The sequence below is a fragment of the Phacochoerus africanus genome, chromosome 7 (assembly GCF_016906955.1).
Source record: "Phacochoerus africanus isolate WHEZ1 chromosome 7, ROS_Pafr_v1, whole genome shotgun sequence".
NCBI classification, from domain to species: Eukaryota; Metazoa; Chordata; class Mammalia; order Artiodactyla; family Suidae; genus Phacochoerus; species Phacochoerus africanus.
In genome coordinates this window covers 100,843,312-100,856,541 of record NC_062550.1, presented here as the reverse complement: position 1 = coordinate 100,856,541, position 13,230 = coordinate 100,843,312, and the positions used below count along the sequence as shown (strand labels likewise).

The 13,230-nt window shown below is 35.9% G+C and overlaps 1 protein-coding gene across 2 annotated transcripts in view; it reads right to left on the bottom strand.

Annotated features, from left to right (window-relative positions):
* Nucleotides 1–13,230, bottom strand: part of SLC6A15 (solute carrier family 6 member 15) — a 57,266-nt gene that overhangs the window by 22,051 nt on the left and 21,985 nt on the right. Inside the window, exons 2-5 of one of the 2 annotated variants that reach the window (XM_047788339.1) lie at nt 11,575–12,048; nt 7,481–7,638; nt 6,991–7,117; nt 5,544–5,725 (exon numbers count right to left, since the gene is read on the bottom strand). In XM_047788339.1, the coding sequence (XP_047644295.1) occupies nt 5,544–5,725; nt 6,991–7,117; nt 7,481–7,638; nt 11,575–11,863 (756 nt within the window). In that variant the 5' untranslated portion in view covers nt 11,864–12,048. Of the gene's footprint in view, nt 1–5,543; nt 5,726–6,990; nt 7,118–7,480; nt 7,639–11,574; nt 12,049–13,230 lie in introns of those variants that run through there. The other variant, XM_047788340.1, reaches the window with a different exon arrangement.

Below are 13,230 nucleotides of genomic sequence, written 5' to 3'. Positions count from 1 at the left end.
TAAAAATGGCATAATTTTTAAATTGCATCTATCCTTCTGCATTTGATTTTTTATTAGAATGCTTTCAGATGGAGCACTTTTCTTTCATTCTTCCTGCCTACTTTTAATATTCTTTAAATTTGTTGGCCTGATATATATTTATTCAAGTAAATTTGATCTCATTTGAATTAGTTATCCCTTTTCTGATTCTCCGTTACAGATCTCAAAGCCAGCCAGAATCACGGATTCAGTCGTGTGTGGTAACTTACACTTTTTTTTAACAGAACGCAAATTTACTGCCTTAGAAGTGACTTAAGTGACTTCCGTGCACCCATTTATTTTAAAAGTGAACATGCAGGCTGCATGCTAAAATAATCTGGATAGACTGATGATGATTTTTTCCAATAATATGCTATTACCTCACCATATTTTTAATATAATTTGAAATTAGAAGCTAAGGGAAGCAGCGATTCTTCCTGTATTTGTATTTGCCCAGGCTGACAACTCTGACACACTCTAATCTGGTTCTCTTCCCCAGTCCCATAACCAACTGATCAGCAAGTGCAAAGAGTCCAAGTTTCACACTGCCCCTCTGTTTCCATCAATGATGTGTCACTTCTCACTATTCGCTTCATGCTCATTTTGCCTCTAGATTTTTCCCTACCAGCTCTCCTCTCCATCCTTGAAATTCATCACCACACTACTTTCAAAATGATCTCTCAAGATCTGATGGTGTTAATGAGTGGCTAAAAATCCTCAAATATTTCACACTGTTGGGTAACAGCTAATCATTTTACCAGTGTCCATAGAGACTTTAGTATCTGCAGTTACCTTACATTTTGAGCTTCATCTCTCACAAGCTGCACAAATTGTATGTAAAAGTCACAGAGAAATGTTTGGGCTTTGCACATGCTGTTTCTCATGCTTCCCATATCCTCTCTGAACTCTCTGGTGAATTCTTCTTCAACCATCAAACTCTAGCCTCAAAGTTACCCCTTTTGTGAAGAGGTAAATCCAGGTTAATTTCAGTGGCTGCCTCTATGCTATCACGAACTTTTTATTTGCACCTCTTCTTGCATTTATTCCACTGTAATTATTTGTCTCATCCATTAAATTATGGGTTGTTTGAGGATGAAGATGTTGGCCTATTAACTTTTGCACACCCTGAGATACTCAAATATATTGTACATTAAGACAAAATTCATAGCAAGTTTTCCTTTCTGTACACATTCCCTAAAAAAAAAAGTCATCTTTATTCTATATTTTTACTAATTATGTAATCATATTTAAAATTTCATTTATTAATTCAACAAATATTTGATGTCCTAAAGACATTCATCTGGCTTTAGTGATAAGATGCTAGCATAGATTCCTAAAAAGGAAGAGGAAAATTTCATGTTCTATGAAACATGGAAAAATTAACAATTCAAGATGTTAAACACTCAAGTAGTACTAGGTAGGTCACACTTGAATTTTCTTCTTCTTTGGGCAAGTAAAAGGATGAAATGTTTGATTATTAAATTCTGAAGTTAAAGATGTATCTTTAGTCAGGACTTTAGAGAGGTAGCCATGATATGCTTTTAAACACAAATTCTTTTCATTTAGTCATACGAGTCTCATGTGGGTCTCAGCTGCATAGTATTATAAAAATACTTTAAATTTCACCTAATTGACTATATGTAAAATGCTATCCCCTAAACACTTGCTCCTCACCAAACTTTAAGTTTGCATCAGTACTGCAATAGGGGAGAACAAATCAGACTCCGTGTTAGATCTGCTTCTTTTACTTTAAGCTTTGAATTGTCGTTTTTGCTTCATGTTAAGAATGTTGCCTATAGCTGAAAACATACAGGAGAGTTTACTCTTATATCCCTGATGGTTAAGAGCCTAACACTCTCCCTTTCATACAGAGATTAAAAGTTGCACAATAGAGAGTCATCTTTGTCTTGTTGGAGGTTTATGGCAACAGCATGAACTGACCTACACTGTCAACTGCAAGCACGAAGGATTGTGTGCCAGTTAAGTCTGCCACAGGCAACCACCCTCCCTCCTCTTCTAATGCCACAGAAGCCTGAATTCTGACTTGGAGAAGCTGGTTCTCTAGAGCCGTCTTCTTGCTCTGCTGGCTTTCCAAATGAGGCTGTTATTCCTTGCCCCAGCAACTCATCTCCTGATTGCCTGGCCCGCCGTGCAGTGAGCAGAATGAGTTTGCACTCAGCAGCGCTACCTGATAGTATTTTATGACTTGCTTATTGTCTGCCTCTGCCACTAGAATGGACATGCCATGAGGACAGGTATTTTGTCTGCCTTGTTCACTGCTATCCATTCCAGAGCTAGAGCAGTGCCCAGCACATAGTAGGTGCTCAATAAATACATGTGCAATACATAGATGAATGACTCATACACTGTTCAAGAGGTATCATTCCTAAGAACTCAGAAGTGAAACAAGGAAATATGTTTTTTTGGTTGATTTTAAGACCTCCTGGGTTTTAAAAACTGAAATGCCTTTTACAGCAAGCACATTCACTAAGAGAGGTAAGTTTATCAGTCAAAATGCTATATGAAAAAAATCATTCTACTCAACTACTGAAAAACAGAAAATGTGAAATCATTTAGTTGTCTTTCTCTCTTACATATTAAAATGTTTATTTTAAACATGTCTTCAGAAAAAGTCAGCTTTCTGAGGATTTCCGAACATAGTTCTAGCTCCGCCAATTATCAATTGCTAATTCTGGCCAAATATTTACTCTTCCTAAGCTTAATTTTGCAGTAAAATGGGGATCAAAAGATGGAAATCATCTTGCTGGTTAAATGATTAAACAAGCTAATGTATGCAGGGTATTTAGTCCGCACACTAGCAGCAGTAATGAGCAAGTAGTACCAGTAGGAAACACTACCTTAGCGTTAGAAGAATGCGCACAGCATTCTCCGTTCTATCTCTTGAGGCAGGCATCCCCTGTATAGAGACTCTAACAATGGGACACGCAACCTCTGTTGGACCACTTCCCAAAGTGCTGAGCTCTCTACCTCTGAAACAACTCATTTCACTGTTACCAGGCTTGTTTCCTGAAAGATCTTCTCCACGACAATTTACCACTACCCCACCACCCTCTATAATCCGCAGTATTTGATCATGGTCTGTCTTCTGGGACCACACAGAATAAGGCTTATTCCTCTTTGGATTCAACTCTTAGAAGACTGTGATCAGAAGGCTGAGATCGCTCTTCTCCATAACAAAGGGGTAAAAGTAAAGATTTCAGTAAAATCCAGTATTACCGGTGTGCTTCAACTGATACGTGCCCACCTGACCCCTAGGAGATGACACTGTCATACTTCTCTTTTAATACGTGCAGTTTCAAATTAGAGGGAGGGGTGTGTGTGTGTGTGTGTGTTGGCCAAGCGTATCATAAGCTAACATTTCTTTCAGCTGCTAAATCCCCGGGGTTTTTTTTCTCATACTACCCCTAAGCCTTATTACCCTAAACCATAATTCTCTATACTGCACTTACGTGATTGTTTAAAGACTTTTTTGTTTGATAGGCAAGCAGAGCTTTACATTTATACCTAATAAATTTCTTATTATATTTAGCTCATTGTTTCAGAATGAGGAATTGTGACAATTTAGACTTCCATAATTTTGTTTGGCTCTCTCCCATCCTGTGCCTGCTAAATTCTGTAAAGTCTGCCCTGAAGTCTTTCCATAGAAATAATAAATTATATGCAGTATGTAAATGATATTTCCTGAAGTTATATTATTCTATATGTGAAAAGCATCCCAAATACTGTGATAAGAAGAGGATGAGTATTTCTTTAAATGATAAGATGCATACTCAAAGAAGAACTATAATATGGTGGTAAGGCTTGAGCATAGGGATTTTTGGACTTTTTTGGATGACCACGGTTGGTTCTCATTCTATCACATGATGTTAACTTAGGAAGCATATAAATGTGGGTAGATTTGGCTAAAAATATATTCCTTTATTTATAACCTGACTATAATAGGCTCTGACAATGTAGAAGACACACCCAATTAAACCAATTAATTGAACTTATTTAATCAGAGAATACCCTGCCATTCACAAAAGACTAAAAATGTTCAGATTGTTATCTACCATATTCATTTCTGCAAAGGAAAAATGGCATGGAAGCTCCATCAAGAAGGTAAGTGTAAAATTAGCTCTGACTTACAAGTTAAAAAAGATCGTCAAAACACTCGTAATAAATATGAACTAATAGGAAGCAAAGAGGAATTAGAAAGACTTCTTTCCTAAAAATTGTTCACTATTTGGTGGGGAAAAAATATCACAGAGAAATTATAGTGTTACAATTAAAGAACACAGGCTTTAGAATTAGACAGAGCTGGGTTTGACTCCAGGTACTAGTACTTACTAGCCATGATTCTTCAGGCAACTGATCTGCTTTCTCAACCTTTTTTTAATCCATAAAACAAACCTGAGAGTGGCAATCACTTAGCAGGGTTTTGTTTTGTTTTTTTTCCAAAACAATGAAATAGTACATAGAGCACTATCACAGTGCCTAGAGCCAAGTAAACACATAGCAGATAATGGTTGGCTTCTGCTGCTGCTCTTGCTCTGATCGCTGTCAGAATCATTTTCATCACCATCATTTATTATCACCACTACTGCTGCTATTACTGCTATTCCCATTCTCTCTAGTAGATTGTGGTGAGTGGTAATATGTTTGGCTGGAAAGATATATGCTCCCATCTATGCTTTAGGAACAAGAAATAGTAGAGAGGGATCATTAAAGGGCAGAGAGAAGAACCAAAATCCTCACTGTGGTTCAGACATTGTGTCAGGCAATGACAGTGATACTGAAAAATTGCAATATGAAAGCAAAACAGTAAATAACGATAACTTTGCTAATGCCCAATGCATCCTTTTAAAAAGTTACCTGATTGACTTCGTGGGGTATCTAGAATTTACTTCATATCTTTTTCAGTCACAGCTTTATAAAGTTTTCCGTTTGCCCTGGCAGGCAGGCCCTTTAGTCCATGTTACTCTGAGTTCCTTTTTGAGATGATCACAACTACCCAATGTTTAGATCTTTAAGAATTCGCCACACTAGACTATTTTAAAATCTTTTTGGCAACTATTCCCCAGAGCACCAAGAGTAGGGAGAAATGAATGACATAATACAGCTATCATAAACAAATCTGTTCTACCACTTTTCCCAGTTTCTATGATTGGAACTGATCAGTTAACTAAAACATTAGGGTCAGGTGAATAACAGCAAAAATAAAGAACTTTTAGGTACTGATAAAAGGTTCAAAAAACATCTTGATAAAATAGGGAAAGATCATAAATGTTATAGTTGACCTTAGACTTCATTATAAAACACTTCCATCTCTACTTATGTCCTTGCCTTGATTTAAACACATTTTTTAAAGCGCCACTTTTTACCAAGCTTTAATTAATTGCCTAGAATGAAGTGCTGTTTGCAGTTGGCCCACACAGATACCCAGCTGAGAGTCGGGGTTGCGGGGAGGTGCAGGTCTCAGGAATGGTGATGAGCAGAATCAGAAGGGGCTCTAACATACTAACTTTTCCAGATGACTGAATGCCTTTGATCATAGCCAAGCACACCACGACCCAGGCGGCCAGCAAGCAGATGGTCATCTTCCAGTTTAAGCCCCCACTTTCGGAAATGGAACTGGAAATATTCAGGGCTTCTCTATACCAGTAGTAGGTAGTGGCAGAACTTTTTTCACATTCTGGCTCTACAACTGTCGGAAAAAAAGGCAACACAATCATTTCAGACTATAAAGAGTAATGAGGGCTTTTTCCCCCCCTGTAAACCTATAAATCAGCAAGTACTACTATTCTATAGAAACATTTAAATCCACAATCAAACTGCAACTGTGCAAAAATGTGAAAAACCTCAACAGACACAAATCCTCTTTGATACTTCGTATTACATATTTCTAAAATAGGAATATGGGAACTTTTTATCAAAGTGATTAAAACATATCAGGTTCATAGCCCCTTTGCCCTGAGAATTATCTGATTGACTTCTCAGGGGTAGCGTTGCCAAAAATGCTAGCTGTTAGCCACCTGTGACTTTGAAATGAGCTGGCCTAGAGTGACTTGTGCTCTAAATATAAAATACAAAAGGACTTTTGGAGACTTAGAAAAATAATGCAAACTGCTACATTATTAATTTTTATATTAATTACATGTTAGAATGTTAACATATTAGATATATTGGATTAAATATACTCTTTCACCCATTCTTTTTTACTTTTTGTAAATATGGCTACTAGAACATTTTAGACAACATTTATGAGTTGCAGTCTATATTTACTAGACATCACTGGGGAATTATTCTTATATTCTAGGATGTAAAAATAAATGATAGGAAAACTATAGAACAATAGAATCCAAGACATAAAAAACAACTCCTTCAATCCAAATTTGTCCATTTGCCCTCTTATTTTTTGCTGTTTTATTTTTCCTTTTAGGGCTGCACCCATGGCATATGGAGGTCCCCAGGCTAGGGGTCAAATCGGAGCTGCAGCTGCCAGCCTCCACCACAGCAATGAGGGATCCGAGCTGCATTTGTGACCTACACCACAGTTCATGGCAACAGCGGATCCCTGACCCACTGAACGAGGCCAGGGATCAAACCTGCATCCTCATGGATACTAGTCAGATTCCTTTCTACTGCACCACGGCAGGAACTCCTACTCTTTTTATTTTAATGAAAATTTAAGTCATCAAGAAAGTTGTGCAAAGTAAAATATTGTCAAAGTTAACAACTGAAGGCTTATAATTTTTTACCCTAATGTTACGGGGAAACATAAAATAAGTTGGAAAGAGGTAGATAAATGACGCCAAGCATCATTTTTCTGAGCATGCCAAGGGACGTTTGTTATGATAATAATTTTGAAGGATTTTTCCACGCCATAAAAAAAAAAAAATCCTGAAAGTTCATGCCTTGACCAACTTTATCATCTTTAAATACAAAAACAATACATTACATATGTCTTACAAGTATGTGAAGCATTTTTCACCAAAGGACACTGATCCCAAGGTAGAGGTTGCTGAAAAGACTGAGAAAAATAAAATAAACTCCAGCCAATTATGACATTGTAGTAGAGAGCCACAAAAAAGCATACCTGCAAAACAGAATAATGAGAGCACATTAAACGTCTCATGCCCCTTCCTTTGAAACAACGAGATTAAACGCATAAAACCCCGTTTAACACTTTTTTATATCATCTTCATTTTATTTTTATTTGAAACACATATTTTCTCAAATGATGACTCATTGGTCTCAAGAACATGCATTAACAAGATTGAACTACATTAATATTTACAGCTTTTCTTGTGTATTCCTGCAAGCTCCAGTGCTGTCTTCTTTTAAAACATGATTAAAGAGTTGAGGAGAAATACACACTCAAAGGTTTCATTTAAATGCAAACTATACAATTACGAACCCCGAAAAAATTATATGGTATATACCATACCAGGAAACTTACTACACAACTTGCAAATCCAATCCCTCCCAGTTTAGGGCTTATGTAATTCCACACACCAATGCTTCCTCGCCGAATTCTTTGACCCACAGAAAGCTCCAGGAAAAAAAGGGGAATACCTATTACCAGAAGCAGTATTAAATATGGCAAAAGATAGGCACCTAGAGAGACAAAAAAAAAATGAAATAAAGTAGATTATATCTTGTACAGTCACAGCAGAGAATACACTAATTCTGATTATCTCATGAAAGACGGTATTTGAACTTCCATGTGGTATAATTGCAAAGGACTTTCAAGAATATGCAGTTTCATCACTTTAAGCCTTCTAGCATTCAAAACCTGAACTTGAGGGCTGCAAAGCATTTCTGATGAAAAGAACTCTGGAAAAAGCAAAGACATCAGTCAATGTTTCTAGTTTCATTTTATGGAAAAAGGGTAAAACAACTTAATTTTTTGTGAAACGAATTGATTCCATAAAATTACTTCTTTTCTCAAACAGGCCTCACAAACTCCCAGAAATCTTATTCACACAATGCCAATAGAGTCATTTTTTAACTTTCATTCAAACTCATCTAACTCATTCATTTCAAATCTGATGAATCAAAACGAAGGAGACGACAGGATACTAAAACTGACTTTCGCCCTCAATAACAACAAGGGGTAAGAAATGGCTGTTTTAGACTAAAAGAGAAAAAAAGAGAAGAACGTTCACCATAGACAGATGTCATTTTTCCCCCATACACACATTATATAAAAAGTTCACTTCAGGAGGCAATTCGGGAAATAAGCAATATTTGTTTTCCAAAATTCTGTGAAGGAATAGGGAGGACTGACTCAAAAACTGAGATATTTAATAGCCATGATAAAATATATGGGCTATTATCTTAAAGTTTCCATAGTTAATATGTATATAATTTCAAGTCAAGATACATGACAAGTGGTTTAAAAATATACTGAATAATTTGACAATATTAATAGCGAACTCTATTGATAGTTAAATATGAAAACTGCGCTCATTTCTACAATTGAATACATATGCCAATCATTCATGAAATAACCTCTAAAATGGACCTGCTACAGTCAATTTCATATTTGAAGTTTTGTCCAACCAGATACTGTCGAGCGGGTCCTTCAACTTTTAAGAAGAAAACCATTTATTATATTTTCTCATTTCAAAAAGGGTTTAATGGTATTGAATAGATATTGGAAGCTATTCAAATTGTTATGGTACTTCTTCTGAAGGAGTAAATATTAATGATTTTTTCAAATTATTTATCTCAGTATCTAGGTATCTCTGAAATAATTACTATATACATGAATTTCTCTTAATATGGTGGCTGGTAGAAAACCTCTGCCTTCTAACAGCTGATTTCCAGTTTTTTGAGACATGAGTTGATTCTATAAATGGGTATATAATGTAAAGCATGTGATTATAAAACAGAATTAACAAAATTCGGATTCGAAAATGATCAATAACATTCAGGCACTAATGACCAGAAAATGTTTCCTGAAGGTCTGAAAAGTGCATTTTAACACCTGCATCAAATCCTAGAGTGTGAATAGGTTTGTGTGTATATGAATGACTAGAAAAAAAGAGAGAGTGAAAGAATGAATGAAGATAGGACCCATTGGGAATGTTTATTAGATATTTAGCTTTTTCTTCTAACTCAAGTTATTCTTAACATTAGCCCCCCTAATAAAAATACTGATGGCCAAAATATAACTGAGCATTTACTATTTGCAGCATATTTCTATCCATGTACATGTAGTTATTTATTCCTTATAAGTATACAGTGGGTTAAGTCCCATTACTATCTCATTTTATAGGCGTGGGAATTTCAGCCAGAAGAAATAAGTTAACTTGTGAAAAGTCACCTTGACATTCACCTCGACGGCCTGGGAAAGAGCCAGGCTTCACAGTCAAACTTACGTAAGCACCTGAGCCAGTAGCTTCTATACTGTAACATGTATTAAGCTTAACCATTGTGCTTTAAGTAGTACCTTCAGACAAATCAACTTACATTCATCTGTTACTTTTTATTCTATTATTCATAAATAGTCAAACACTGGGATGGCTCAATGCTAAATACTGCATGCTGAGAACAGCTTTTGTATTCCAACAGCCATCTTGAAATGATAAAGTCCATTGTGTTTATAATATCACTCTCTAGTATTTACAATCAGAAGAGAAGAAACAATACTAGGAAGGGTATTTTGACTCTCTTTATATGTGAAAGTAAGGAGAAGTCATTTTTGCTAAAAGCTGATTACTAATATGAAATCCTTTGGAGCTCTCCACCAAGACAAATATTTTATTACAGGGGAAGCAACCTGACTTTTCAGCCAAGACAGCTTGCTTGCTTGCCTTTTTTTTTTTTTTTTTTGGTCTTTTTGTCTTTTTAGGGCCGCACTCACGGCACATGGAGGTTCCCAAGCTATGTGTCCAATCAGAGCTGTAGCTGCCAGCCTAGACCACAGCCACAGCAACGTGGGATTAGAGCTGCATCTGCGACCTACACCACAGTCCACCGCAATGCCACATCCTTAATCCACTGAGCGAGGCTAGGGATTGAACCCACATCCTTGTGGATGCTAGTTGGGTTCACTAACTGCTGAGCCATGATGGGAACTCCAGCTTTCTTTCTTAATAGGATGGCCAGTAGGGTTCATAAGATGAAAGGTGTGAAAATAAGAATTCATCTTCTTCCTGGCTTGCAAATGTGAGCAACAAAAGGCAGTACATAGCTGCTTGTAGCTGATGTGATAAATAATTCATCCATGATATTGAAAACTAGGTAAGGAGCTTACAGTTTCAGTGGAGGGATGTGCAGTACAACACTAACTTCATTTGCTGATTCTGACCTCCCAGGCAGATTTCTCAAACAGGCTACTCTTCCCCAAGCCTCGTGTTTTGTCCCTGGTTGAATTAACTAAGCAAGATCTTAAACATATTTGGACACCATGACACCTTACTTTGCTTTTCATCTCATAATGATTGAGAAGAAACCATTTCACATGTGAATGGTCACATTATTTCATTTGATTTATGGGTTATAAAGACATCAAAAATAAACTAAAGCCATGTACTTGTCAACAAAACTATCACAACCGGGAATCAAATACCTAAGGATTCATTCTATCCTTTTTATCTGAAATGCTGCTTACAGAATATTTAGTTTTTAACCACACTTATTTTAACAGTTTGAGATGAGATAATAATACATATATATATATATGAGATAATAATGCTAAAGATGTTAAAGTGTAATATTAAAATTATTTGAACTTAATAATCTAAATGTTAATTAATATTCAATTTGACGTTGGTATACTACTGAGCTTATATCCTACATAAACAATCAATTCCTTTGTATATATGTTTGTATTATCTTGGTTTTTAAGACAATTTTTTCTTAAATAACCCTTGGTAATTACATGCACAAATATAAAAAGCTAAATATCACACTGATGGAGATAATTTTGCTTAGAATTAAGAATGCTAATTTCTTGATAGCATCTTAAGGGTGCTAATTTCTAAGAATGAAGGCTCTCTGGCATTATACTAATTATCTGGTTACATACCTTTTATTAGCACCTACAGAGTTCTGGTCAGCATTTGAAGACTATAATCATTCTATATTATATGCAATTTTTGCTTTTTTTGAAGAGTAAAACAACCTAAAATCTGGGGTTAATAAGCTATGGAGAGAAAAATTCTGTCTTACTCAACAACACCGTCTTAGAGAAACTTGAGGATTTTCTCCAAGGTGAGTAACCGACAGGCACAAGGGAGGGAACACTGGTTACAGAAGTCAGCAATTTAGAGATGTTTAGTAGTTTCCACAGAAAGAGTCTGGGAATTCATTACCTACAGCAGTCCTTGAGTGTTCATAGCAAGCCATCTGCTCCTACGGAAACCTAATTTGAAAACAGAGCTGAACTCAGTTCCAACAAAGGTGTCTCCCTGGTTTCACAGTGGAATTCATAGTCTTTTAAATAGTGAGACTATAGCAACAACAGGGGCTATTTGATATAATCTAGCGCAATTTACTCAGCAACGTCTCACTCAAAAATAACTCCAGAAAACAAAAACTTACCACCACCATTCTTCTGACAGAGGTATGGGAATCGCCAAACATTCCCCAATCCTACAGAAAATCCAACCTGGGCCAGGATGTATTGTAGCTTACTATTCCAAGCTGGTCTTTCATCTTCAACTTCAGATTCTTCTTCAACATCTGTATCTTTCTCTTCTTGGACATCAACAATTAGTTCACTCTTCTTAAAAGCATCATCAGCTGAGTCTTCATTGGAAAGAAGGTCTTTGACAGACTCAATAACCTCATCATCTAATTCTCTTTTTACCACCTTGCTATTCTTAGGCATTGGAAAATGTAGGTAGTAATATTTTTTTTTAAAAAAATTCCTTTTTGGCAAATTTGTTAATTCTTTTAAAAAAATATGTTAGTTGATATGAATAAAAGATGGAGAAGGATATCAAATAAATCCTTGATTCAAGGTGATAAAGTCTTATAGATCCTGGATCTATATGTCCAATATTCTGTAGGTACCTGTAAAATTTTAAGTTGAAAAATAATAATAGTTAATGAGGAAAAATTTTTAAATATAAAAGACTCTTTCTTATTAATTTTTATGATGCAAACTCTTTCTACAGAGTATAAAACGTATGATTGTCCTTGACCTTTCAGGGCTTAATATTTCCAGAGGTATAAAAACGTAAAGGAGGCAAGAGCTTTACTCATATTTTCTTTTAACTAACCTCTTCCTTCTTGTAAAACCCGACTTGATCTAAGATATACTCCAATGCATAATGTAGACTCTTCATTTGCAATTAAAATGAGAGACCCTTTTTCCTCAATGCTTTTTTTCCCTGACTAAAGTACAGCTCTTATTTTATTGCTTATAGAATTGAATACATGCTTGCATACCATCTCTGTAAAGTTGTCTCATACAGAATTTCCTCTGTTCACACATTTATCCATTTGTTCATTTGATATCAACTCTGATGAGACATTAAGGGATATACTGGGGGAGGGGAAATTTCCTTTTTTCCCTCTTAATTATCTTGGTTGGCAATTAAAACAACATAAGGCAGATTAACAGGAGAAAGTAAGTCAAATTTATTACTTGAGTATGGGGACTCTAGATTAAGTATGAAGAATTACAAAGACAGCAAAGCAAGGTGATATATATATATAATATATAGCATATAATAATATATGTATATTATTCTGGACTAAGAAGAAGGAGGTAAGGATCTGAGGCTTCAAGGGGAAGTGAGGTATTTCACAAAAAGATATAAATAGTTATCTATAGTGATAGCTCCTTTCTGGGACAGGCTTCCTATCTTAAATTCTCTTAGGTAGTAAGGGGACAGTTCAAAAGTTCCTCCTGAGGCTTCTGAGCTGTCACTGTTTTCATTTCAACATAATCTGCACATCTTAGGGTGGTCCGCCCTAATCCCCATCTGCTACAACATTAATGAAACATATGACATCTGCTTCTGAAAAGTTTATCTAATAGGGGAGAAAGGCACATGGCAAATAACGACACTGCACTGCCAATCGAAATGACTCAATATCATTACTACAGGAAAGATCAGGAACATTGGATAAAAATGACCTTAGAATTGGCCAGAAATGAAGTAAGTCCACCAAACATAAGAACTACATAAACAAATGCAGGAAGTGGCAAAAATTCCTATTTGTTTCTCTTAACGCAAGGAAAACAAT